General features: G+C 40.1%; 1 protein-coding gene across 2 annotated transcripts in view; it reads right to left on the bottom strand.

The window, feature by feature from the left end:
* Positions 1-27,183, bottom strand: part of OSBPL2 (oxysterol binding protein like 2) — a 64,965-nt gene that overhangs the window by 17,062 nt on the left and 20,720 nt on the right. For both annotated transcript variants that reach the window (XM_033153690.1, XM_033153691.1), the window contains exon 3: positions 17,571-17,707. In XM_033153690.1, the coding sequence (XP_033009581.1) occupies positions 17,571-17,607 (37 nt within the window). In that variant the 5' untranslated portion in view covers positions 17,608-17,707. The remainder of the gene's footprint in view (positions 1-17,570; positions 17,708-27,183) is intronic.

The raw sequence follows: 27,183 nt of genomic DNA, 5'->3' as shown, positions 1-27,183 counted from the left end.
AAAAAGGAATCAAAATGAACAAGGAGGTGGAGAATTCTCAATGAGGAACAGTTACAACATTTGGGGCATAATTTCCATGAACTGTTCCACAGGGTGGGTGCCACTACAGAGAAGGCCCTCTTCTTGGTTTTCTGCAACTTCACTTCCCTCACTGAGAGAAGTGAAGCTGCAGGGAACCAGGAAGAGGGCCTTCCCGGTAGTGTCACCCGCCCTGTGGAACACTCTCCCATCAGATATCAAGGAGATAAAGAACTACACAACTTTTAGAAGACATCTGAATGCAGCCCTCTATTGGGAAGTTTTAAAATGTTTGATGTTTTATTATGTTTTTATATTTTGCTGGAAGCCACACAGAGTGGCTAGGGAAACCCAGCCAGATAGGCGGAGTATAAATATTCTTATTCTTATTAACAACTCTAAAAAGTTTAAGAAAAAGTAAAAAAGGATATGATAAAGGTGTATAAAGTTATGCACAATGTGAACAAATTGGACTGAAAAAACATTATGTCTCTCAAAATACTAGAACTTGGATAAATCCAACGAGGCTGAATGTTGAAAGATTTGAAACAGACAAAGGGAGCTAATTCTGCACACAGTGTATAGTTAAACTATAGAATGTGCTAGCACAAGAGGTAGCGACGGTCTCCAACCTGGATGGCTTTAACAGAGGATAAGACAAATTCTTATCCATAAGGCAGGGCTACTGATGGCCACTAGCCACAATGGCTTTGTTCTACTTACACGGTTGGAGACAGAATGCGTCTGAATATCAGTTTCAGAAAAGGCAAGTGGGGGAAATGTGGCCCCACTTACCTTTTCAGAATCCTGGGTGATGTGGCCAGCATGACTAAATCGCTTCTGGTACAATGGGACACCGTGACGAGTACCGGAGCACATGGAAACACCGTTCACATCATCATCATCATCATCATTATACATTGAATTTATATACCGCCCTACACCTGGAGGTCTCAGGGCGGTTTACCTTCCCGCTGGAGTGGTACCTATTTATCTACTTACATTTTGCCATGCTTTCGAACTGCTAGGTGGACAGGAGCTGGGACTGAGCAACGGGAGCTCACCCCGTCGCAGGGATTCGAACCACCGACCTTCTGATTGGCAAGCCCTAGGCTCAGTGGTTTAGATCACAGCGCCACCCACATCCCTTACAGCACACTAGTTGAAAATAAAATGTTTTGAAGGTTTGATTTGCAGGGCATAGTAGATGCTGCAAGTTCCATAGTTAAGAACCACAAGAATAGGAAACATATCTCCCTACTGACTTTATACATCAACTCAAAACATCGGGTGGGTTTGAAACTAAGCCTATAGAGGTTCTAAACACTACCCATGTCAACAGAATTACAAACCTATTCAGCATTGGTAGAGAGATCCAGCCACAGAAACCCACATAAAAATTCAGCAAAACACTTCTTGTGAAATCTGAACAATAATAAAGATTAAAATATACCTCGTAACCAACTTTTTCTAAAATGTCATTTTCAATTTATTCCATCATTTTGATTAATGTATTGATCTCTCTATCAAATCCAGACAGGTTGTAGTTCAACTGAACATTAGCTGGTCACGCAGAAATTATCACACACTCACTCTGTGCTCCTTTCTTCTGGTTGTGTGGGACTGCTGCAGCTTCTAAGGGCCATTCCATCCCATGACAGAAAATTGAAGTTCACTCTTTTAAGGTGTACAGTCAACTAAAAAAACCACAGCCAACTGTAGATTCTTGATGTGTATGCCTGTACAACATACACATCACAGAGCACATTCATGTCTTGTATTTTTAGATGTACCCAGTACATTTTAAATGTAAGGCGTAAAGCTCCCAATGACTTTATTTTAAAAACAACAACCTTGTATTGGTCTGAATATATGCCACACCTCCCCCCCCCAAAAAAAATCTGGCTTCTAAAAACCTTAGTGCAGCCTTTAACTGTGTAGAGAAGCCGTCATTTAAGATATCTCATTTTACATTTGCGGCCTATGTTCAAGGGTGGCTTATATTTGGCCCAGTACATACTGTATTTGTTTGTTACAAAAAACAAGCAGCTGTATCTCAAGAGACAGCAGCTAAAAGCTTGGTAAAGCATGTATAACTGTTTCATCAATGCAGCATCACAGTCTTACATAAATGTTATGACACTGAAGGTTAACCCATGAGTAACAATGTTGAGATTTGCTGTGTACACTATCATTTAGGCATTGGAAAAGGTAGCACTAGTCTTCAAATATAGCAACTGATGATCTGGGTTAGAAATCTACAGCCACATATTGTAGGAAAGAGTGAATGATCATATTGCAGAAGTTGCTACAAAAATCACATATTGATTGGCCTTCATATCCCTGTTGTTGTTGTTTTAAAAAGACCACAAACCACCTTACAAGCCTTTCCTAAAAACAGATTTGGGATTCAGAACATACACAGTAATTTGCTCTAAATTATAGGCCAACTCCTATGAAAGCCAGTGGTGATTGGTGTCCTGCTGAAAGTCAACAGGAACTCCATTTACTCTGCAATGATTTGATAGGCCCAGGATTTGCTCTTTCAACATCCTACTTTTTTCCTGTTTACAAGAAGGGATAAGATATTTATCTGAGACAATGAGCACAGTAAGTGGAAGCTATGATACTTCAAAGAAGAAATTATCCATGCCATTATGGTTGGTGTCAATACAACTACATCACTACCCAAGATTAGGAGCAACATAATAAAAAGGGTGGCGCTGTGGGTTAAACCACAATCTAGGGCTTGCCGATCAGAAGGTTGGTGTTCGAATCGCCGCGACGGAGTGAGTTCCCGTTACTTGGTCCTTGCTCCTGCCAACCTAGCAGTTCGAAAGCATGTCAAAGTGCAAGTAGATCAATAGGTACCACTGCGGCAGGAAGGTAAACAGCATTTCCGTGTGCTACTCTGGTTCGGCAGAAGCGGCTTAGTCATGCTGGCCACATGACCCAGAAGCTGTATGCCGGCTCCCTCAGCCAACAAAGCGAGATGAGTGCCGCAACCCCAGAGCTGTCCGCGACTGGACCTAATGGTCAGGGGTCCCTTTACCTTCCTAATACAAAGATACATTCAGCATCTTCTACTGACCACAGGGTAAAATAATCTGTAAATGCAATCATAAGGAGCCAAATTTTCTATGTTGCTTAAGTATGATCTGGTCAGAAGTAAGGACGTAACCTATTGGTAGTTAACACAGTACTGGATAATTTGCCCAGGGTCAATAAATAATATTGTGTGGTGTGTCACGTGTTTTAAAGAAATGGGGCAGGTGGTTGATATTACTAACCTATCCATGTAGTTTGCATTAGCTAGAGCCACAAGGAAAACTAATAATTAATAATTAATAATAATAATAATTTATACCCTACCCATCTGGCTGGGTTTCCCCAGCCACTCTGGGCGGCTTCCAAAAAAATGTTAAAATACAATAATTGTAGTATCTAACTAGATTTGGGCTGGTTTTCACTTTGTGTGTTGTTACTTGGGTCTAGCCACCTAAAAGGAGCTCCATTTAGGGGGGGAGGGGGAAGAAAGGCGGCCACACACTAGAGATAACATGTTTCAGACCCCATCAGAAGCAAAACCCACTGATTCTACACAATGAATTACTAAGATTATAAAATGAGGTTTCCAAACTGTCCTCTTTCAAGGAATCCTTTCATACAGAGTTGATTGGCAATAACTCCTTGCATTACAATGGATTCTGGGCAGAGTGGCCAGATGAAAAAGAAGACAGGCCGCACCTGTTGAAATTACACCTTCTCCACATCTATTCTCTCCCCCCCCCACCCCCTGTCTGGCCACCTTAGTTCTGAGGCATGTTTGGAAAAGGAAGGTACATTTTATCATATGTGGTGGGAATATAAGAAGGTGAAAGGCTTCTGGGATATGATTTATAATGAAATGAAGAAAATGTTGAAATACATATTTGCTATTAAAAAAAACAGAAGCCTTCTTACTGGGCATTACTGGTACAGACATTAAAAAACAAGACTTTAAACTTTTCCAATATGCAGTGACTGCGGCGAGAATCTTAATAGCACAAAAATGGAAACAAGAAGAAACACCGACAAAGGAAGAATGGACAGTGAAATTAGTGGAGTATGTGGAATTGGGTAAAATGACAGGAAGAATCAGAGAACAGGGGGACCAGAAATTCATCAAAGACTGGACTAAATTTACGAATTATTTAAAAGACAATGGTATTCAATCAAATATGTTGATAGGACTGCAAGAAGCTTTGTAGATTATTGAAGAAATGTCATTGTAAATATGAAATTATAGTGATTAAGTTGGATATGATGATTTAAAGCAATGGTTGAGTTAAGAAGTATAGTACAAAGTAATAGATATTAGAAAATCATGTGGAGGGTTTGAGGGAAGTCACGGCCCTAAAAGGCCAAAATGTTAAATGAATGGAAAGATAAATGTGAAAGTTTTTCTCAATGTATTTATATAAAAACAATAAAAATGATATTTAAAAAAATGTTCTGAGGCATGTTTAAGCATGCAGAATCAGTTCACAATGAATGATGATCAGAGGCCTATTCAACCTCATCACTCTCTGTGCGTAAACTCAAAGTGCATCACAGGATATAAAGCACTTTGCTGTGATTGACCATTGTAGGGGAAGATTGTGAGAAATAGGAAAGCTGTCTTGCAGGGATGATTGTCCACTGCTTCTGATGTTCTCAGTGAGGAACTTGAGTAAGCTTCTGAGAAATCTAGTATTCCCTAGAACGCAGTTCAAAAAACAAAGATAAAGCATAAAGCACAAAGCAACATGTACTACGTGGGTAAAATAAAATTTAAAGGCCTATCTTCCTTTTTTAGTGTGTTTCATATATGCTGGTGGTAGCTGGTTAAGATAATGGAACCAGAGCCCTACTCCTGACAATATCAATACTAAAGATGGGCCTAACCAACAAAATAATATTGTCTGAATACTGTTTTTTAAAAAAAGTTTTTTTTTTAATTGTCTTGTTTCTTCGGAATCTAACTTTGACTGAAGCTATGGATCTTAATAACCTATTTTAGAAAAAAGCAAGTTTATGCTATCATAATCATATACAAACACTGTACAATCACATCATTGTACACCTGGAGATCTATAATCTCTGCACAGGACTAACTGCTGCCATGGCTGCTCATTAGAGAATTTGGGCAATGTGGAGAAAAGCATTAACCCAAACAATATGTGGATTTAGCAAGAATGTGACCAGCTCAAACGATCAGATTCACAGAATTTCTGCACACAAACAGTTTTGCTGTATGGTTTTGCTGTATGGTAGTAATGTACGGAAGTGAGAGCTGGACCATCAAAAAGGCTGATCGCCGAAGAATTGATGCTTTTGAATTATGGTGCTGGAGGAGACTCTTGAGAGTCCCATGGACTGCAAGAAGATCAAACCTATCCATTCTCAAAGAAATCAGCCCTGAGTGCTCACTAGAAGGACAAATCCTGAAGTTGAGGCTCCAGTACTTTGGCCACCTCATGAGAAGAGAAGACTCCCTAGAAAAGACCCTGATGTTGGGAAAGATGGAGGGCACAAGGAGAAGGGGACGACAGAGGATGAGATGGTTGGACAGTGTTCTCGAAGCTACTAACATGAGTTTGGCCAAACTGCGAGAGGCAGTGAAGGATAGGCGTGCCTGGCGTGCTCTGGTCCATGGGGTCACGAAGAGTCGGACACGACTGAACAACAACATGCTACTGCTTCACGTGTTTTAAAGCATCTGTAACACGCATAAGCAATGTGAGGAGGGATCTGCTTTTTGTGCTTCAGTATACTTAAATAGATGCAAAATTAAAAGCAAAGTACAGCACCAGCACACAATACATCTGGAACAGAACACTGCTAGAAAAGCATTAACATACCAGCTTTACCGTTCTTTTTAATGTATAGTATTGCCCTGAGCCCTCTTAATACAGCAGGATATAATAGCAGAAAGCCAACATAAGCTAGAGGATGGAGTGTTAGACTGAGGATATGCAGACCTCAGTTCAAATCCTGACTAAAAGCCATGAACCTCACTTTGCATCAGTCACAACTAAACTACTTCAGAAAGCGTAACTGTTGTGATCAGTGTTACTGAGAAATCTGGTTTAGTTGGGACTCTGTACATGTCCTGTAGACCCTCCAAGTAATTAAGTGTGCATTAGCATAGTGCAAGTGAAGGATAGGCGTGCCTGGCGTGCTCTGGTCCATGGGGTCACGAAGAGTCGGACACGACTGAACGACTGAACAACAACAAAGCATAGTGCAAAGTCCCCAGTGGTGTACTATGATCTCCAGATTAAGGCACCCAAATTTAGCCTCTGTGAATACACATCATTTGTGCGCAGAGTCCCCATTCAATACACCAGTGGAGTGTGTCAGTGGAACAGAAAAACACCAGACAATTCTTTATGCTGGTCTGTGACCAAAATAAAGTTTGATACAGACAGTTCTAGGTAGGGTCAGTGCCTTTACTGTCAGTGTAATGCAGTTCGACAGCTTATAGTCTGCTCTTAGCAAGATGAGAAGTCTATTTTCATCCTACAAAGGTAATTTATTTATTTTCCTACATTTTTAGTCCATTCTTTCTCCAAGAAACTCAAGAGAGCGTGTCTTGTTACATTCCCTTCCCCCCTTTATTCTCACAGCAATCCTGGGAAGTAGTGCAGACTACATACAGTGACTTTTGTAACTAAACCAAGCAGAATTTGAACCTCAATTTCCCTGGTCCAAGTCCAACACTTTATCCATTACACCCACCATGTTTTCCCCACCACAACCTCACCAATGCAACATTTAAGATTTTTGTGATCACACAAAGCTTACTTTTTCCTTTTCTTTCCCCTCTATTTAACTTACAAGGGGGGAAATAACCATATACTGAAACATAGGTAACAGGTGGTGTGATCCTGTTCTATTATTTCTTAGTGCAACTGCTAAAGGTGATGTCACTCATTAATCCACACTGCTGAATCAGAGCATTCCCATAAGTGTAATTACCTAATGATAATCAGATCCCAAGGTGTCACAACACCTAATTTGGGAACAATAATAGTAGTGTTCATGGGGAGCCTGGGTGATTAATCTGAAGAACTACTTTTAGCACATGTGTCAAACACATGAGAGGCACTCTCAAATGTGCTGTACAAAACAATAGCAAGTCTTTAACTGCCAATTCAAACAAGCTACAAAGTAAAGAAGAAATGCTAAAAGCTGTGTATGCTTGTGAAGATAGGATCACATAGCTAAGAAAGAGCTGTAAGAATGATCTGTGAGGTTTTACTAGGACTTTAGACCCTGGGAATCATAAACATTTTGTGCAATGTTGTCAAATACCCTTTTAATAAAACTTCCAGAAGGGTAGGTGTGTCATTCTGTTGCAACAACAGAGTCTTGTGGCACCCAAAAATCTAACAAATTTCATATGGCAAGGGTCACCAACATGGCATCCACAGCCACCAGTTTGCCCACCAGTACCTACCGTACTATTGTGCTTGAGAAAGGAGTTTTAAAAATTTCCCACAAAAATCCACATTCTCCCACCTACATTGAACATGCCTTCTTAAACCATGCTGACATTTAACTGGACCTAAGCGAAAGGAAAGTCCAATGCTGTAAAGAAAAGTATTGCATAGGAACCTGGAATGTAAGAACCATGAACCTTGGTAAGCTGGATGTGGTCAAAAATGAGATGGCAAGAATAAACATTGACATCCTAGGCATCAGTGAACTGAAATGGACGGGAATGGGCGAATTCAGTTCAGATGACTATCATATCTACTACAGCGGGCAGGAATCCCGTAAAAGAAATGGAGTGGCCCTCATAGTCAACAAAAGAGTGGCGAAAGCTGTACTGGGATGCAATTTCAAAAATGATAGATTGATCTCGATACGAATCCAAGGCAGTCCTTTTAACATCACAGTAATCCAAGTTTATGCACCAACTTCCAGTGCTGAAGAAACTGAAATTGACCAATTCTATGAAGACTTACAACACCTTATAGAAATGACACCAAAGAAGGATGTTCTTCTCATTATAGGGGATTGGAATGCTAAAGTAGGGAGTCAAGAGATAAAAGGAACAACTGGCAAGTTTGGCCTTGGAGTTCAAAATGAAGCAGGGCAAAGGCTAATAGAGTTCTGTCAGGAGAACAAGCTGGTCATCACAAACACTCTTTTCCAACAACACAAGAGACGACTCTACACATGGACATCACCAGATGGGCAACATCGAAATCAGATTGACTATATTCTCTGCAGCCAAAGATGGAGAAGCTCTATACACTCAGCAAAAACAAGACCTGGAGCTGACTGTGGCTCTGATCATCAGCTTCTTATAGCAAAATTCCAGCTTAAACTGAAGAAAGTAGGAAAAACCACTGGGCCAGTAAGATACAATCTAAATCAAATTCCTTATGAATACACAGTTGAAGTGAAAAACAGGTTTAAGGACTTAGATTTGGTGGATAGAGTGCCTGAAGAACTGTGGATGGAGGCTCGTAACATTATACAGGAGGCAGCAACGAAAACCATCCCAATGAAAAAGAAATGCAAGAAAGCAAAGTGGCTGTCCAATGAGGCCTTAAAAATAGCGGGGGAGAGAAGGCAAGCAAAATGCGAGGGAGATAGTGAAAGATACAGGAAATTGAATGCAGATTTCCAAAGAATAGCAAGGAGAGACAAGAGGGCCTTTCTAAACGAGCAATGCCAAGAAATAGAGGAAAATAACAGAATGGGAAAAACCAGAGATCTGTTCAAGAAAATTGGAGATATGAAAGGAACATTTCGTACAAAGATTACCACAATTAAGGACAAAAGTGGAAAGGACCTAACAGAAGCAGAAGACATCAAGAAGAGGTGGCAAGAATACACAGAGGAACTATACCAGAAAGATATAGAGGTCTCATACACCCCAGGTAGTGTGGTTGCTGACCTTGAGCCAGACATCCTGGAGAGTGAAGTCAAATGGGCCTTAGAAAGCCTTGCTAACAACAAGGCCAGTGGAAGTGATGATATTCCAGCTGAACTATTTAAAATCCTAAAAGATGATGCTGTTAAGGTGCTACACTCAATATGCCAACAAGTTTGGAAAACTCAGCAGTGGCCACAGGATTGGAGAAGATCAGTTTACATCCCAATCCCAAAGAAGGGCAGTGCCAAAGAATGCTCTAACTACCGCACAATTGCACTCATTTCACACGCTAGCAAGGTTATGCTTAAAATTCTACAAGGCAGGCTTAAGCAGTACGTGGACCGAGAACTCCCAGAAGTGCAAGCTGGATTTCGAAGGGGCAGAGGAACCAGAGACCAAATTGCAAACATGCGCTGGATTATGGAGAAAGCTAGAGAGTTCCAGAAAAACATCTACTTCTGCTTCATTGACTACGCAAAAGCATTTGACTGTGTCGACCACAGCAAACTATGGAAAGCTCTTAAAGAAATGGGAGTGCCTGATCACCTCATCCGTCTCCTGAGAAATCTGTATGTGGGACAAGAAGCTACAGTTAGAACTGGATATGGAATAACTGATTGGTTCAAAATTGGGAAAGGAGTACGACAAGGCTGTATATTGTCTCCCTGCTTATTTAACTTATATGCAGAATTCATCATGCGAAAGGCTGGGCTGGATGAATCCAAAACTGGAATTAAGATTGCCGGAAAAAATATCAACAACCTCAGATATGCTGATGATACAACCTTGATGGCAGAAAGTGAGGAGGAATTGAAGAACCTTTTAATGAGGGTGAAAGAGGAAAGCGCAAAATATGGTCTGAAGCTCAACATCAAAAAAACTAAGATCATGGCCACTGGTCCCATCACCTCCTGGCAAATAGAAGGGGAAGAAATGGAGGCAGTGAGAGATTTCACTTTCTTGGGTTCCATGATCACTGCAGATGGTGACAGCAGTCACGAAATTAGAAGACGCCTGCTTCTTGGGAGAAAAGCAATGACAAACCTAGACAGCATCTTAAAAAGCAAAGACATCACCTTGCCAACAAAGGTCCGTATAGTTAAAGCTATGGTTTTCCCAGTAGTAATGTACGGAAGTGAGAGCTGGACCATCAAGAAGGCTGATCGCCGAAGAATTGATGCTTTTGAATTATGGTGCTGGAGGAGACTCTTGAGAGTCCCATGGACTGCAAGAAGATCAAACCTATCCATTCTCAAGGAAATCGGCCCTGAGTGCTCACTAGAAGGACAGATCCTGAAGTTGAGGCTCCAGTATTTCGGCCACCTCATGAGAAGAGAAGACTCCCTGGAAAAGACCCTGATGTTGGGAAAGATGGAGGGCACAAGGAGAAGGGGACGACAAAGGATGAGATGGTTGGACAGTATTCTCGAAGCTACTGGCATGAGTTTGGCCAGACTGCGGGAGGCAGTGGAGGATAGGCGTGCCTGGCGTGCTCTGGTCCATGGGGTCACGAAGAGTCGGACACGACTGAACGACTGAACAACAACAAAGCATTACATGCCCACCCTTCCACCTCTTATTTCATTTTTATTTTACAAAATTTATACACCGCTTGATTACAGTAAAACTTCTAAGTGGATTAGAAAAAACCCTATTTAAAATATTTGAAAATAACTAAAATTAACAGTAAAAAAATTCAAAAATGACTGTATATGTGTCTGGATAGGTTTACCAAAACAAAAAAGTTTGCCTAACGAAAAACCTGGCACTGAAAAGAGTACAGCGAGGGCACCTGCCCCATGGCAGGAAATTTCAAAGTGTAGGTGCTGCCACATCTTCTTAGAACTGTGGAATGAGTATTATGTGGCAGTTGTTAACAGCACCAGCTCTGCAGATGAAAGCAGTCAACTGGGCACATATTAGGTAAGGTGAACCCATAAGTAAACGGTTCCTAAACCATTAGGGACTCTACGGACCAACAGTTACCACCCTAAACTTGATCTGGTAACAAATCAGTAAGTGGTGCAGATCTCTGGAACAGAGGTGATATATGCTGATAGGGTCTCACTCTTGTCAGCAACTGTGCTGCACCATCCTGTATTAACTGTAGTTTCCAGGTCTAGCATAAGGGAAGATCCACAGAAAGTGCACTGCAGTAATTCAGTCTTGAAGTCACCAGTTCCTGAACTACCGCGGCCATGCCCTCCTGGTACTGGAATAGCTGAAGTTGTTGTACCAAGCACAGCTGATAAAAAGCGCTTCTAGCCACTGGTTACTTGGGTCTCCAGTGACATGGCTGGATTTTGAAGCACGCCTGCTCCTTCAGGGAGAATGCAAGCCCACCCAAAACAACAAATTGACCAGTATTTCAGACACAGGAACTACTTGTCCACAGTGCCTCCAGGATTCAAGCTAGGCTTATTTTCCCGTCACCCATCCCACCACTACATCTCAGGTACTGGTCAAGCAGCCTCTCCTGATTCAGATGTTATAGTGAAACAAATCATGTGTCACCAGCATACTGATAGCATCTTGCCCAAAAACACCTAATGACTGCTCTATGTAGATATTAATTAGCAGTGGAGATAAAATAGTGCTTTGCAGGACCCCATGACATAATTACTGTAGCACTCTCCTAATGCTACTCTCTGGACCTACGTAATTAATGTAAAGTAAAGGTAAAGGGACCCCTGACCATTAAGGTCCAGTCGTGTCCGACTCTGGGGTAGCGGCGCTCATCTTGTGTTACTGGCTGAGGGAGCCGGCGTACAGCTTCCGCAGCATGACACAGCCGCTTCTGGCGAACCAGAGCAGCACACAGAAATGCCGTTTACCTTCCCACCGGAGCGGTACCTATTTATCTACTTGCACTTTGACGTGCTTTCGAACTGCTACTGTAGCACTCTCCTAATGCTACTCTCTGGACCTGGACCAGATTTACTATAGCACAGTGCCCCCAATTCCCATTCTATGGAGCTGGTCAGGAGGATGTATGGTCATAAACTTTTGTAAACTAGAGTATTATTATTATTATTATTATTATTATTATTATTATTATACATAATAATAACTAAATAAATATAAAGACATTTAATACACTGGCCCCAAAGCCTGGCAGCCACCATTGACAGTACTACCGTAATAAACTTTTGTAAACTAGAGTCCACTTTATCAGATATTTATTTAAAACAAAATAAAAAATTCCTTCCAGTAGCACCTTAGAGACCAACTAAGTTTGTTTTTGGTATGAGCTTTCGTGTGCATACACACTTCTTCAGATACACTGATATTTATTTAGTTACACTGATATTTATTTAGTTATTATTATGTATATTGCATGCACATTCCAATTTAAAAGTTGGTAAACACATTTCATACCAAAACTCTACTCCATGGGCGTAGCCAGGGGAGGCAGGGGGGAAACTGCCCCCCAAATCAAATAAATAAAAATACTTGACCAATTGCATTACAGATAACTCAGTTCTGCCCCACCCCCCAAATAAATCCTGGCTACACCCATGCTCTAGTCAGGTGAGCTCAAGATGCATGAGTAAATTGGCAGCAGCTACGTAAACTTAGCTAACTGAAAATAATCAGACAAAATGCCAGTTACCAATAACTACCGACTTAGCCAAGAGGAGTTATTTTTACACCAAAGAAGCATATTGCCTAAATTTCAAAAACAAACTTTGGATATTACAGTTTGTTTTTCATTTTGTTGAAGGTTTTAATTCCAAAGCTGACTTATACTGGAAAAAAGCTATGTACACACCATATACTTAAAGCACATTTTACCCCTGAATAATTTTTGGAACTACGGTTTACCTTTCACATATATAAAATCCTCAGCACCCTCAACAAACTACAGGTCCCAGGATTTGAAGAGTGTGTGTTTTTAATGTACGGCATGTACACATAACAGTGAGGAAAGACTGTGAGCATGATGAAATACAGTGTAGTCAGTCTATTTCACAGCTAGAAACTTTATACTTAGTAGATTTTTTTTTAAGAAACACATACAGACATCACATTAAAAAAAAATCTGAATCCATAGAATATGCAAACTGGAAAATGCTGATCACTTGCAATTCCCAAAGCACCAGCTGGGCCTACTTAGGAAAGAGCATTGCTACTTATCTTAAGGTGGCACTATTTTTACACCTCCTTCAGGAATATTTTGGGAGACTAGAGAGAGAAAACAGAGCAGAAACAGTTTTGTTTCTTGAGAGGCTTATCAACCATGACTAGGAGGACATTACCCTTAACTTCATAATAATGAACTTGCATTAACTTCATAATACAAAGATACAAGAAAAGTTTAATAGCTTTTAAGAATGAACTTCACCATAAGAAAATGAGAGAAAAGGTGACTTACTAGCAAATTTGTTTTTAGATGTCTTCTTCCTCTTCCACATCCTGTAAAGTAAACCTAGCTCTTCCTGACTAATCTCCACCTCCTTGAAATCCCAGAGGCAAACTACAGCCTGAGTCAGAATACAAAAGGAATAAGGCCGCCCTTTTTACAAGTAATTATTTATGTAAGTGTCAGGTAAGCCAGTCAGAAAGATGAAGGCCGAATCATAGAAAATCAAATCAGGAATCTTTAGAACAGGGCAACTAAGAAGGAAACCATATAAAAGAATCACCAAAGTGAAAGGTGAATCCTTCATAGGCTGTTTGTCTCAAGTCACAACACACTGAAGACAAATATTTTTCAACAGATAAAATGTTAAAATCTTCCACACAATATATGCCTTCTACTAATTATAATGCAATACATTTGGAATGCAAAATATGTAGAAGCCTACAAGTCATCAACAGAAGGCTCTATCCTTGAAAAATGTGGCATAACAGGAAACAAAAAAAAGATATGGTGCCATTTGGCCATAGAGGTTATATATCTGAGTTTCTAACACTGGCTACAGCTATCCCTTCACAACAACCAATACCAAGGTTCTATTGATTTTTTTAAATGTTTTATTGAAATAAAAAGGAAACAACAGACAAAAGATTTATTCAGAAAAAAGAAAAGAAAATGGTAATATTTATTACATCCTATCACAATAAGTTCTTCTTGCATTTCTAACAACTTCCCATCACCCCATCATGCATCTACCACTTAATCTATCTAGCGCAGTTTGTTTTCATTTTCTTTTGTTAATTTTCATCAGTAATATATTCTCTTATAATTATCCATGATACCACAGAAGTCATTCAAGGGCTGCCACTGACGTCATATTATTACAATAGTCCTTAAGATATTTTTTGTACATGTCCCATTTTCTAATAAATGCTTGATCGATGTTATCTCTCAGTTTCTCTGTCATTTTTGCCAACTCGGCGTATTCTAGCAGTTTACTTTGCCACTCCAGTTAAGTCGGAATTTTCTCTCCTTTCCAATTCATAGTGATTAGGTACATATTGATAGGACCCCTAAGGCTTTCCAGTTCTGTAGGCCAACACACTCAGTTTAATCAGCTTTTTCATGTTACACAGCTTTTTAGACAAAGGATGCTGCCTTATACCAAGTCAGAGCCTTTGCAAACTAATTCAGTCTTGCCCATGCAGCACACTCTCCAGGCTTTCAAATGGAAGTAATTTCCCAGCCCTACCTGAAGATGCCAAGGACTGAACCTAGGACCTTCAGCATTCAAAGCAGATGCTCCACCACTGAGACAAATTATGACCCCAACCCTTAAGTAGTATTGTAACTCTGAAGTCTTTCCCAATTTGAAAGGTCCTTCTTGAAACATGGGACTAAACACACACACACACACACACACACACACACAAACCTCAGACCTTCAAGCATTGTACAGAATTGTATCAACCCGTAATACCACATGCCAACTCATGTGGGGTTGTTATTGACTACAACCCCACATACGTCTGGTCAATTACTAGCTATTTAATCATCATCTTCCATCTTATATACATGGTTCCTCTACATCCCTGTTCAATGCCATTTTATTCCTAAATAGTAAGCCAGAACTAAATGGTGCAATCCAGCAGTCTGATGTTAAGAGGAATCACTGTGGTCAGTTACGGTGCCAGCCATAAGATGGCACGTGGGGAACAATGCCCTATAAAAAAAAGTCAGAGTGGCATTTTATTTGAGTTAATAGATCTTAGTCTCATGGACCATCTTAAATATATATATGGTAACTGATCAGTTTATATCAGAGTTCTCAAAGCACAGCTAGGGCATAGCTAAGATTGTGCAGTTGGTACACAGAAAGTCATGAAAAGAACTGTGTATAAAAGCAAAGGAGAGGTGTCAAATAAATGAATTCAATGTAACAAAATAAATAAATAAAAGCTTACATATATCTCTCATGGTTGCCTCATACAACAAACAAACCAAGAGCTAGAGACTGACCTGAAATGTTTAGTGAGTCAACCATCAAAGATTAACTCATCTCCTCAGTAATAGCTCCAACCAGTTAGAAACCAGGTAGAAACTAATCTCCACCTAGAAACTCAAGCACAAGATGTATTCCATAAGCAACTGGGTGCCTCCCTGCTTGCTTTTACACAATGCCATTCCCTTATAGGCAATATTAGGAAGAGATGCCACAACATAAAACTGAGCCTCATGAAAAGTGAAATTGCGTATATTTGAAACACCATTGAAAAAGCCTGCAAACACCCCATTCTGCCCCTTTTTGAGACATTTTTGGGTCACTTCCGAGTTTGGCGCAATGTGTGTTTGTGCAATTGTGCACATATTAGACGCACCTAAAATGGCTGCTACCTGTAACAGAGAAGCAAAACTGTGGAAAGGTTTATGAAGGTTTTCAGAGTCAAGGAGAAGGTGTGTTAGGGGAGAATGCAAAAAGCTAGTACAGCACTGTGAGAACTATAAAAAAGGTAAAGGGACCCCTGACCATTAGGTCCAGTCGTGTCCGACTCTGGGGTTGTGGTGCTCATCTTGTGTTACTGACCGAGGAAGCCGGCGTACAGCTTCTGGGTCATGTGGCCAGCATGACAAAGCCGCTTCTGGCGAACGAGAGCAGCGCACGGAAACGCCGTTTACCTTCCCGCCGGAGCAGTACCTATTTATCTACTTGCACTTTGATGTCCTTTTAAACTGCTAGGTGGGCAGGAGCTGGAACCGAGCAACGGGAGCTCACCCCATCACGGGGATTCAAACCGCCAACTATAGTGTTCTCCTAAAAAGCATTCTCATGGGAGTCTTTTATGGTCAAATGGTCAAAGGCCTGGAAACGATGCCTTATGAGGAACGGCTTAGGGAGCTGGGTATGTTTAGCCTGGAGAAGAGAAGGTTAAGGGGTGATATGATAGCCATGTTCAAATATATAAAAGGATGTCATATAGAGGAGGGAGAAAGGTTGTTTTCTGCTGCTCCAGAGAAGCGGACACGGGGCAATGGATTCAAACTACAAGAAAGAAGATTCCACCTAAACATTAGGAAGAACTTCCTGACAGTAAGAGCTGTTCAACAGTGGAATTTGCTGCCAAGGAGTGTGGTGGAGTCTCCTTCTTTGGAGGTCTTTAAGCGGAGGCTTGACAGCCATCTGTCAGGAATGCTTTGATGGTGTTTCCTGCTTGGCAGGGGGTTGGACTGGATAGCCCTTGTGGTCTTTTCCAACTCTATGATTCTATGATTCTATTTTAGGTTGTGACAGAGACAGTATCAGAAAAAGGTAGCCCACTCTTTAACCAAAATGACTTCCAGAATAGTATTTTAAAAAAAGACATGAAAAGTCCTTGCCAGTAATTAAAAAAAAAACATGACAAGGAAGGGAAATGGATTGATAAGTAAAGAAAGAAAGAAATAGGTACACGGGTATAAATTCTTAGTTACAAGTTCCGTCAATGGCGAGATGGGGTGGAAAAATTCATGGATAATATGCAACAAAGGCTGCTGGTCTCTTAGTTTCACCTATGGAGTAGCCCTGCATCCCCTCTTCTATGACATCCTGATATCCTGATGCTATGGCCGCTGCCAGGTGACAGCGAATGAAGAGAGGGATCTGGCTTCTGAGCAGAGCTGGTAATGACCCTGCATGCCTTCTGTTCCTTTGTGATGAGTTTGTGCAGAAATGCTCCTCTCAATTATTTGATTTGTGCAACCTGGCCCTACAGAATTTGACCCACCTCTCATATATACCCACATCTGCTCCTGTTCATCATAATCAACCAAGGAGACTGTTTATTATCTAATCTATAAATTAGATTTGATGCCTGTTATTATTTCATGTATTGCAAACTGCTCAGAATGCTCTATTATGGAGCACTATACAGTTTTAGAATTAATTACACCTTTCCCTTCAAACCTCATAACTGGCTTTAACTTCTCTTGGTGGGACAGGGATTTATTTATTTAAGTTTCAAGGAGATGAACTAATAAAGTATTTGATGCAGCTGGGGGCTAAATGCTGAGGCTACCAATCAATCTCAACTTTACCAGAAATTTACTAGGTGACACTAGGTAAACTGGTCCCTCAGATCCCCACTTCCAATCTGTAATTTGATGATTTAATATAAAGCCACAAAAGTACAAAGATCGATTATTCAAAACAGAAGGGATTCCTTCTCAAACTTTCTCCAAATGTTTAATATATTAAAGTATAATTTCCTTTAAAAAGACAGAAATGCACCATTCTCCACTCACCTGTGACAGCATCATAGAATTCTTCTTCACTATTCATTGTAATTTTTCTTCTGCACCAGCAGGTTACTTTCCTCTAATGCATGTTGCTCTTGATGAGAGATAACTTTTATATGAAAAATAAAATCCGTCCAGATAATCTGTTTGGAAAGGGGAGAAATATAGTGTTTCAACTTCTATGTACATAGGATAATTCAATGGATCAAGCCCACCATTCCCGACAAGTGAATATTAAGCACCCCAAGGCCTATGTTTGGATGCAACAGCATACAGCAAAAGGGGAAATATATTTAAAAAAATTGTCCAGTAGTATTCTTGGTATAAACTTTCATGTGCATACACACTTCTTCAGATACGAAAGAAGTGCATGCACGCACACGAAAGCTTATACCAAGAACAATCTTAGTTGGTCTCTAAGGTGCTATCGGACTCTTCTCTCTCTCTCATATATATATATATATATATATATATATATATATATATATATACACACACACACACACACACACCGACTGCATCAGACCAACACGGCTACCTACCTGAAGCAAAAGGGGAGGGGAGAAAAACCCGTTTCCCTTTTTAAAAAACATGTGAAACACTGCAGTGATTCTTTTCATGTACAATGCCATCAAGATATTATTTAAAATATGTATAATCCTCATTCCATATTATAAAGCAGCTTACAATAAAATAATCATAACATTCCCTCAAGACAATTATTTCTATCTACCATGAATGCTGAGGCTCTTTACATCAATATCCCCACATAGATGGGCTATTATAACCCATCAGGTAGTGATCCCTGAAGGTGCAAGGTATCACAGAATCATGGAATCATAGCATTAGAAGAGACCCCGAGGATCATCTAGTCCAACCCCTGCAATGCAGGAATCTCAACTAAATCATCCATGACAGATGGCCATCCATTGTTTTCTAAATAAGTCAATAACTGTCCAGGCAAACTGGAGTCCCCCTTGTGTTCTCTCCCTTGGGTTTGATTCTGGAATCTCTTCCCCATTCCATAGGCTCCAGTGTCCTGCTGAGCTCCTCGCCCTCAAATTTGCTGTTCCCTAATACAGCCAAAATGAACAAAAAGGTAGATTTCTCCCTCCTATGATTTTTTACACACACACCCAACTGAAATTCCCCAACCTCCCTTGAAGCCAAAAGTCACATGGCACAGCAGCAGCATTTATCTCACAACCTCTCAGAAGCCTCATAATTAAACCATTTCATTGTTTCTTCCTTGTGTTATATATTCTTTTGAAAACATTCAATTTCTCAAAAACTTCCAACTTGTCTCTGCCACTCTCCAAATGACAGCACTCTGGTAACCAGGCTAAACAAAATGTTACACAAGCTTGACTCCAATGCATTTGGATTAGTGTGCTGGTTCGGACCAGCTCTTCTGAACCAAGAACATCCTGCGTCACACTAGGAAGTGCTTTCCCAGCACAACATTTGAGCCAAGTTCTCCCAATGTTAAGAAGGGCCTATTCTCCAAAAACAGAAAAGTAGTCAGAAGACTTGTTCAGAGATACACGTACCAAGCATGATAACAAGCATCTTGAAGATAGGCAGCCACCTGTAGCAGACTTTGCTGTGTTTATTTTTCCATAGAAGATAGCCCAATACCATGGTGATGACAGATTGTGCTAATTTATTCAGGCTTCACTGACTTCTTACAAGATCATAATCTGTCTTTCACAAGGCGAAACTGCTCAATTTTTGGCAGCAAACTGGATGGTCCACGACATTTTACTATAAAAAGGTTCAATATCTGGAGAAATAAACAGTGTAATTACTATTGCTTTAAGAGAAGTCAATTTGCTGCTTTTCATACTTGCAGGCTCTATGTTTCCTTTTCAAAATCAGAGGAGAAAGCCCAAAAATAATGAAAGGCAGCAAACTGACCACTAAAAGCGGCAGGAATACCGGTAATACTGCTTACTTTTTCATAGATTCCTTTCTCATTGCAGCTACCACACCTCTAATAATTTGTTAAGCAACAGTTACAAGTATGTCTCTCACAACACCAACAGATCTTGTAAAGGCTTCAGTGCAAATGATTCTACAGTACTGGCTTGAAATCAAGCTATTTATAATATACCTTACACAGTATATCCCCAGTCTTTTTAAAAACCTTAAAAAGATGCAAATAGTATCTTTAAAATGCAAGAAAGAAACAAATTGAATCACCAAGTTACAAAACACAAAAGTCTCGGTTCAGATAACTGTATGCTTGTCTGGGAGAGCATAAATAAACAATTAAATAAAATAAATTGAAAAATATAAAAAAGGAAACAAAAGTTGCATAACACTATAATTCTATACATGCTTGTCTAATAAAAGGTAACACCATCTTGCATGTTTACTCTCTAATTTAGGATTTATATGGCCATGTCCCCTCCACACATAAATCCAACTCTTGCATTCATATAGACTGCACAGTGTATATGAAACACCTGAAAGGATCCAACATAAATTCATGACTCAGTCTACCAAGAAAGCACTCCTGATTTATCTATTTTTGAAGGAAGCAACGCCTCAATAAACCTGATAGCAAGCATTAATATCTTCAACTGCCTTTCACAGTTACTGATGAGATTAAATTTCTTTTCTGAACATAACAAATGAAAAATGGGAAGAGATACAGCAAAACAAAACACTTAACCACCCAAAAGACATCCTGGTCAAAGATCTCAACAGAACTGGGGGGGGGAGGGGGAGAGAGAGAGAGAGAGAGAGAGAGAGAGAGAGAGAATCAGCCACCTCCGGACATGAAGACACAATCAGTTTTCTTGTTTATAAACTGTTTTAGTAGAGCTTATGTAGTAGCCTTTTCTGTCCACTTGACTAATCCCTGAAGTTTCATGAGTGTAATGAAACAGGTTGTCCAAGATGTTATAAATACCAAGATGCCCTGGAACACTGAGCAAAATGCCATTTGAAAATAAGACCTCTCAATCTGGCTTCTACAAGGCAATGAAATATTAAAATATAAACTTTTTGAGAGCTTGTGGATCAGAGACCTTACTTAATAAACAATAGTACTTCACCAAATACTACCTGATAAGACATCTTAGGGAATACACATTATGGGATGTATCCAATGCTAGTCCTACACAGAGTAGACTCATTGAAATTAATCAACAGGAAAAATTTAGGTCAATTTCAATGGGTCTACTTTGAATAGGACTTAGGAAACAACTTCATGCTCCAAGTGGGAAGTTGTGCAAAAAAATGCCAAAGACAGTCCAAAGGGGTGTAAGACCATCCTGAAAGTTAGTACTGTACATAGAAACAAAAAAGACGGGCCTTAAAGTGACAATCCTAACACTAGCCACCTTTCCTTTACCTAATGTCTCAGAGTGAAGTAAAAATCACTTCAGGGTGGCTAGTTCAACCTTGACATTCCAGTAGATCTGAGTGACTGTGTGGGCTAGCAGACTATCTGTACTTTGTGCCATGCTTTACATTTGTTCTTATGTGAAGATATGTAAACACCTAGTAATTGAGTTAAGGGTTCATTCCCCAGTGTTGTGTATAAAATAATACTCTGTCATGAGTCTATAGAGGTATCATGGAGGGGATGGTCAGAACCTGAGGAAGAATGGTAAGGGGCTCAGGGAATTGGAGCTGGATGACTCCAGGGAGCAGTTTGGGATAGAGGAGTTGAGATCAGGATCTCAAGAAGCATCAGAGTCCAATGTAGGGATCAGCAGTTTGGGAAAAGGAGAACTGGATTCTGGGGAGGACCAGTCGGGTTGGTAGTGAAAGTTTCCACACTTACAATGTCAGACTCTCCTAGTGAGACTGTTGAGGAGCCACCTCCAGTGTTTCCTCCTGCCTATATGGAGCCTCTCTGTTCTGGAGAGGCAAATGAGAAAATGACAGCTCCAGCACTTGCAAGTTCAACTCACTGGAAGAAGTACCTGCTTGCTTGCCCAGTCTCGAGATCCTAGCTGCTTGCTACACAACAGCTGTGCCAAAAGCTGTGCCTGCCCCACCTTTCAAAAAGAAGAGATAGTGAGCATGTCATTTGTTAGATAAATGTCTTAACTTGTGCACAGCCATTTATCTGTATCTCTTGTGTACCTGCTGTAGCTTGTAACCTATGCCTTGCCAATGAACTGATCTGATTTGGACATTAAATACTTTCACAGAAACTGAACTGGGAGTTAGTTAATTGTCCAGCAGTCTATCTTCCAAATTCTTGCTCTATAAGCTTACACATAGGCCTTGTAGTTATAACTTCTCTCCACACCTTTAAAGTAAACACCAGCCACATATTTATCCAAGTACTTGCACTGCCCAAAGAGTGGCATTTATGTTAGTGTGAAAAATGCATTACTGCCACACCATTCTTCTGCTGAACACTGAGCATGAAAACATGGCCGCAATGAGACAAAACATATTATCCAGCAGTCCACTAATTTTGGCTTAGAAACCAGCCAACATTTTTGTTCATCAGTGACCCTGCCGCTCCTCCATGTTATCCAGTACACAGAAAACACACAAAAATGAAGCAGCAAACTTTTCACTTCATCCCCACCAAAACCCTCAAAATGAGAAGCAGTAGATGCCTCTTCCACTGCTTCTGATCTTCCTAACTACCTGGTATGAACTAACTGTCTCATCTCACACTCAACATTAGAAGGTAAAACAGTAGAAAAGACTCACACGACTTCAGAAAACAAGAGATGAAACCCTGGCCTTTCACAGTTTTAGTTTTTTTTAAAAAAGATATCCCACCGAACAGCCCATTCAGCCTCTTGTGCACATTCCTGAGAAACTTGGGAAAGGGAGGGCTAGTTCCTCCCACCTCACTCAAAGTGAGACCAACACCTCCCCTTTTCAGAGTCCTCTTCACATGGACACAATTACCTAAATTGTCTGGTTTACTACAGTTTGTTTTAATAACATCTCTCACTTAGGTCAACCATCTTTGTGGGCCTCTGATTTTATGCATTATACATATACAGCTATTAAGGAATAAACTTTCAGGAAAAAATACAAAATAGAAGTTGGACCTGTAACAAATGTTGCAGTGTACCCTCACCGCCTAGCAGAAGTGCTGTTCAAAGTTGCAGCCAGTCAGCCATGCCCTCATCCAGGATACCATATTATTATTATGCTATAGTATTAGAGACTCAAGCAGGGCATTCCATCCCTCAACCCCAGCTTTGTTTTCTTTTCCAGCTGACAGTCAACATTCCATTGTTACTGAACTCAATCCTTACTGGGCTGTTTTGGGGGAAGGGATCAACTGTTCCCTTATGTCTCTCCAGAAAACATTTTTGTACTTCTGCATATCCTGAAGTTCCCGTGAGCTTGCCAGTAACTCCCCATTTATTTCTTAATGATCCCACTGGCATTCACTACTTGGGTTCCCTAGTAGGAATAATCTCTCTCCCTATTGCATAATGTCTGCTTGCTCTCATCAGCACACTATATTCTGTTCAAATGGTACAATCTGAAACTTGTACTGTATAAAGATATTGGAACAGAGATAACACAACGAGTGCAGCAACTCAAGAAGCAAACATTTATTGGCCCTACTGAACATTTTCCAAGACAATAATGCCCAACCACATTCAGTGTTCGAAACTCCCATTGCTCTAGGCGCATTTTGCGACAGGGAACTTCATTAGGGCGAGCAATTTTTGAGCTCTGGGCATAGTTCTGCGCCTAAGATTTCAGATTATAACTGCAGAGTGGAAGGAAAGGAGGACCTTTTTCTGCCTCCCCACTTCCAGCTGCTCTCTGAAGACTGGAGAAGAGACCCTCTTAAGAATATTAGGGGGGTGAGCAGGGGACTAGGCCATGTGAAAAATGAACATAATATTCTAGCTGCAATTAAATTATATGGCTGCAACAACTGAATGTCTAGGCATGCTTTTTTATAACAAGAATACAAAGTTGAAAATGAATGTTTTCTGCTTTATATTCTTGTTATAAAAAAGCATGCCTAGACATTCAGTTGTTGCAGCCATAAGCTAGTTTTAAGTGCCATTTAGCTCCTAGCTTTCATATCTCAGTTTCTAACACTGCTCATATTATAAAGGGCTTATAATGCACCTACTCTCAGCAGCCAGAAGCATCATAGCCAGACACCGGAGAGACCTGTCAGGAGTGAACATGGACCAGTGGTACCAAAGTGTATGGGAAACAGCCTTACTAGAAAAGCTAACCAACAGACTGAAACTGACACGGGAACAAATAGAAGAGGATGCCTTCACCCTGGTACGGCTCCCGTTTATTACATACACAGTCCAACAAGACAACAAGAACCCACTGACAGCATATGAATCAATCTTTCTTTGGCGATCACTCGCAGCCAAGTAAGATTGTCTTCCATGAACACAGTCTTAAAAGTGAGTCCATGGGGGAGGGAGATTGTTGGGTTAAGTCAGCCATATTGTTTCATATTTCCATATGAATCAATATGGCTAACTTGACCCAACAATCTCCTCCCCACCACGCAAACAAATCTAACTGCAGCCAACTAAAAACAACCAATGATGCCCTGGGCCCCATCCAACCTCTCACTACTGAGGAAATATAATAAATGAATAGACAGAGAACCTATCAAAGTGAAGCTTACATAAAACCCCCACATATGCACCAAGTATTATCCCCCTCCCCCCTTTCTTTCTGCCCCAACTTTATGCTTTATACAACATTAACGTCCCACTTTAAATGTAAAAAAAGATTCTACAACCTGAAAAAAAGAAACAAGGCATGTACTATTAAAGAAAATATTTAACAACAACAAAAAATTAAGAAAAGAAACAAGCATTTCACTTACTTAGAGGTAAGCCTCAGTAAACTCAAAAGACACAGACTTCCAAGAAAAAAATATATATTTAAGAACAGAGTGAAAATGATCAATCCCTACATTTGGCCGCAGACCTTCCTCAGTGTTAAGGTGGCATAGAAGTGGTTAATGTGAAGTTTCTCCCTTGCATAGGAACCATTCAGGATCTCTTTAGAACAACCATACGAGAAACATGTAAAATAACCAAGCAAGTGCTAGAAACCACCCCAGAATTGGTCAAACTAAACATCTTCCAAGACAATAATGCCCACTTACAACACAAAGAACTCATAACCCATCTATCTCACTCAGCAGCCAGAAACATCATAAACAGACACTGGAAAGACCTGTCAGGAGTAAACATGGACCAATGGTACCAAGTAGTATGGGAAACAGCCCTACTAGAAAAACTAACCAGTAACCTGAAACTGACATGGGGACAAACAGAAGAAGACACCTTCACCCTGGTATGGCTCCCCTTCATCACACACACAGCCCAACAAGACAATTACAAAAAATCTACTGACAGTATACAAATCAATATGGCTAACCTGATCAAAAACACCCACCCACCCCACTCACACAGGAAACCAAAGATCACCACAGCCAACCACAAATGAACAATCACACTGACCAATCCTGACCTCTATCACCGCCAAAGAAGCACAAGCGAACAACAGAGAACCTACACAAACAACACTGACACCAAACCCTACATATATTAAGGAAAATAGAAACATTGTCACCCCACCTCACCCATCCCACCCACCTCTTTCCCCCTTCTCTCCCTAATGTCTCAACAACCAAAACTGATTTGTAAAAATGTTACATGGAAAAAATAAGAGAGACATTGTGCACACTTTCGTAAATCAAGAAAATCTTTAATAAAAGAAAGAAAGAAATCTAGACACAGTCCAACATTTTCCAGAGACAAGATACAATACACTTATGTAATTCTTGCTACAGACTGGTACATCCTGATAAATCTATATTGCAATCAAACATAGTTACTTCTTCCAAGTATTCATCCCTCTTTCCTATTACACCTTATACAAGCATGGTTTATGCCTTCATTTTTCATATCAAACAGTGTAATCAATGCTATGGAAATTATCTAGGAGGAAAGCACTGTAACTTAATTAACAAGTCAATCCCATGAGCCTATCTGCATCTCCCAACTTTGCATTTCTATCTCTTTCACCACACTCCATTGCTAAACTCCTGGAAGAAGACTAACACTGAATCCTATACATATCTAGTCAGAAGCAAGTCCTATTGAGTTCAGTGGGATTTGCTCCCAGGTAAGCAAATACAGTACAGGATTGCAGCCTCACTGAAAGCCCCCATAGCCATCTCCATTTTGGGAGCCATATGTGCTTTCCAATTCCTGAAATGGCAGAAATGGCTCTGGAGAACTTTGTGTACTCACTCTAGAGCAATTTGTGTCACTTCAGGAACTAGAAACTTATTCCATGGTCAAGAAGTTGCAGTGACAACATCCACTAATTTCCTGCTCCCATGTTATGGCTGCTTTTATGAACTCAGTGCATCTAGCAACACACTAATAAAAAATTATTATTGTGACAAAAGACCACAACAACTCTCAGTGAAACACACAAAACAAAGCAGATAAAAGTCACTCTCTGGGGAAGCATTTTTCTGTCAGTGGAAACATAAGATGACACCAATAGTTGCAACTAATTAGAAGAGAATGCAGCATGTCAAGAAGAGTCTCTTTTTAAGACAAAGAGACTGAGTAAATTTGTACTGCCTATTGTCCCAGAAAACCTGAAGTTAAAGCTACACATGGCAGTTTCCAACTATGTTGTGTTATCATTGAAAGAGCACTTTCTTGGCTAAGTTAAGCAATTCTCCCCTTTCACTTCAATGGAATAAACACATGCTTGACTCTCCTATGAAAATTAATAAAACTTAAGCATTTTAGCTCTGGCTATCTTGTGCTCAAAATGTATAACTATATTTTTATATAAAACATAAAGTCTTGATACCTTATGTCTTCATCTTCATATTCCTCAACTATTAAATAAATATATTCAAGGCTGACTAGTACCCCAGTTTTAAACATTTGTGCAAACTTTTTTTAAAAAAGAAATGTCATCAATACACATGAAGCTTTGAACTCCATCATTAAACAAAAACAAAAACCTGGATTTCCCTACTCACAAGCAGGTTCAATCTAAATATTGATAAGTAAGACGTGAACTGATTCAGGCTACAATCCTATGCACACTTAACTAGAGGTGAATCCCAATAAACTAATGGCCTTTATTTCAGAGGAAATATGTTTAGAATTGCCCTGCACATAAGTCTCTTTCCTTATGGTTCTACAAAGTCTAAAGTAGTTTCTGTAGCAGTCAGTAATGTCAAAGTAGGGTAGCAAAAGTTAAAGGTCAACAAATAATCCAGAACAAGCAAAGTATATTGAAAAGTAGATATGAGTGTTTGGGCCAGGAAGGCAGATTTAATTCCTTTAATGCTACCACCTAAATTGCAGAAAGAAATTAAACAAATTTACAAATGTTTGGGCCCAACATGTTAAAATGCCCTGTAAGTTAATAATCAAATTCAGAGACATTTATTCAGGTTTAAAACCTTTTCCTATTTTTTTTCTTTACATGCTAATGTAACAAAGATCCACCAGAATGACAGTGCAGCCCAGGGCAGAGTTTGATCAGCCTTTTATAATTACAGGTAAACTTGCATAAAGATAAAAATGTCATTGGACTTGCATGCTCTCTCTGCTGTTGCTGCTCCCAGTTCGCCACCACAAGCAGA

Source organism: Lacerta agilis, chromosome 6 (assembly GCF_009819535.1).
Source record: "Lacerta agilis isolate rLacAgi1 chromosome 6, rLacAgi1.pri, whole genome shotgun sequence".
Taxonomy (NCBI): Eukaryota; Metazoa; Chordata; class Lepidosauria; order Squamata; family Lacertidae; genus Lacerta; species Lacerta agilis.
The sequence above is the reverse complement of the archived record's forward strand: the minus strand, read 5'-3'. Positions and strand labels throughout refer to the sequence as shown.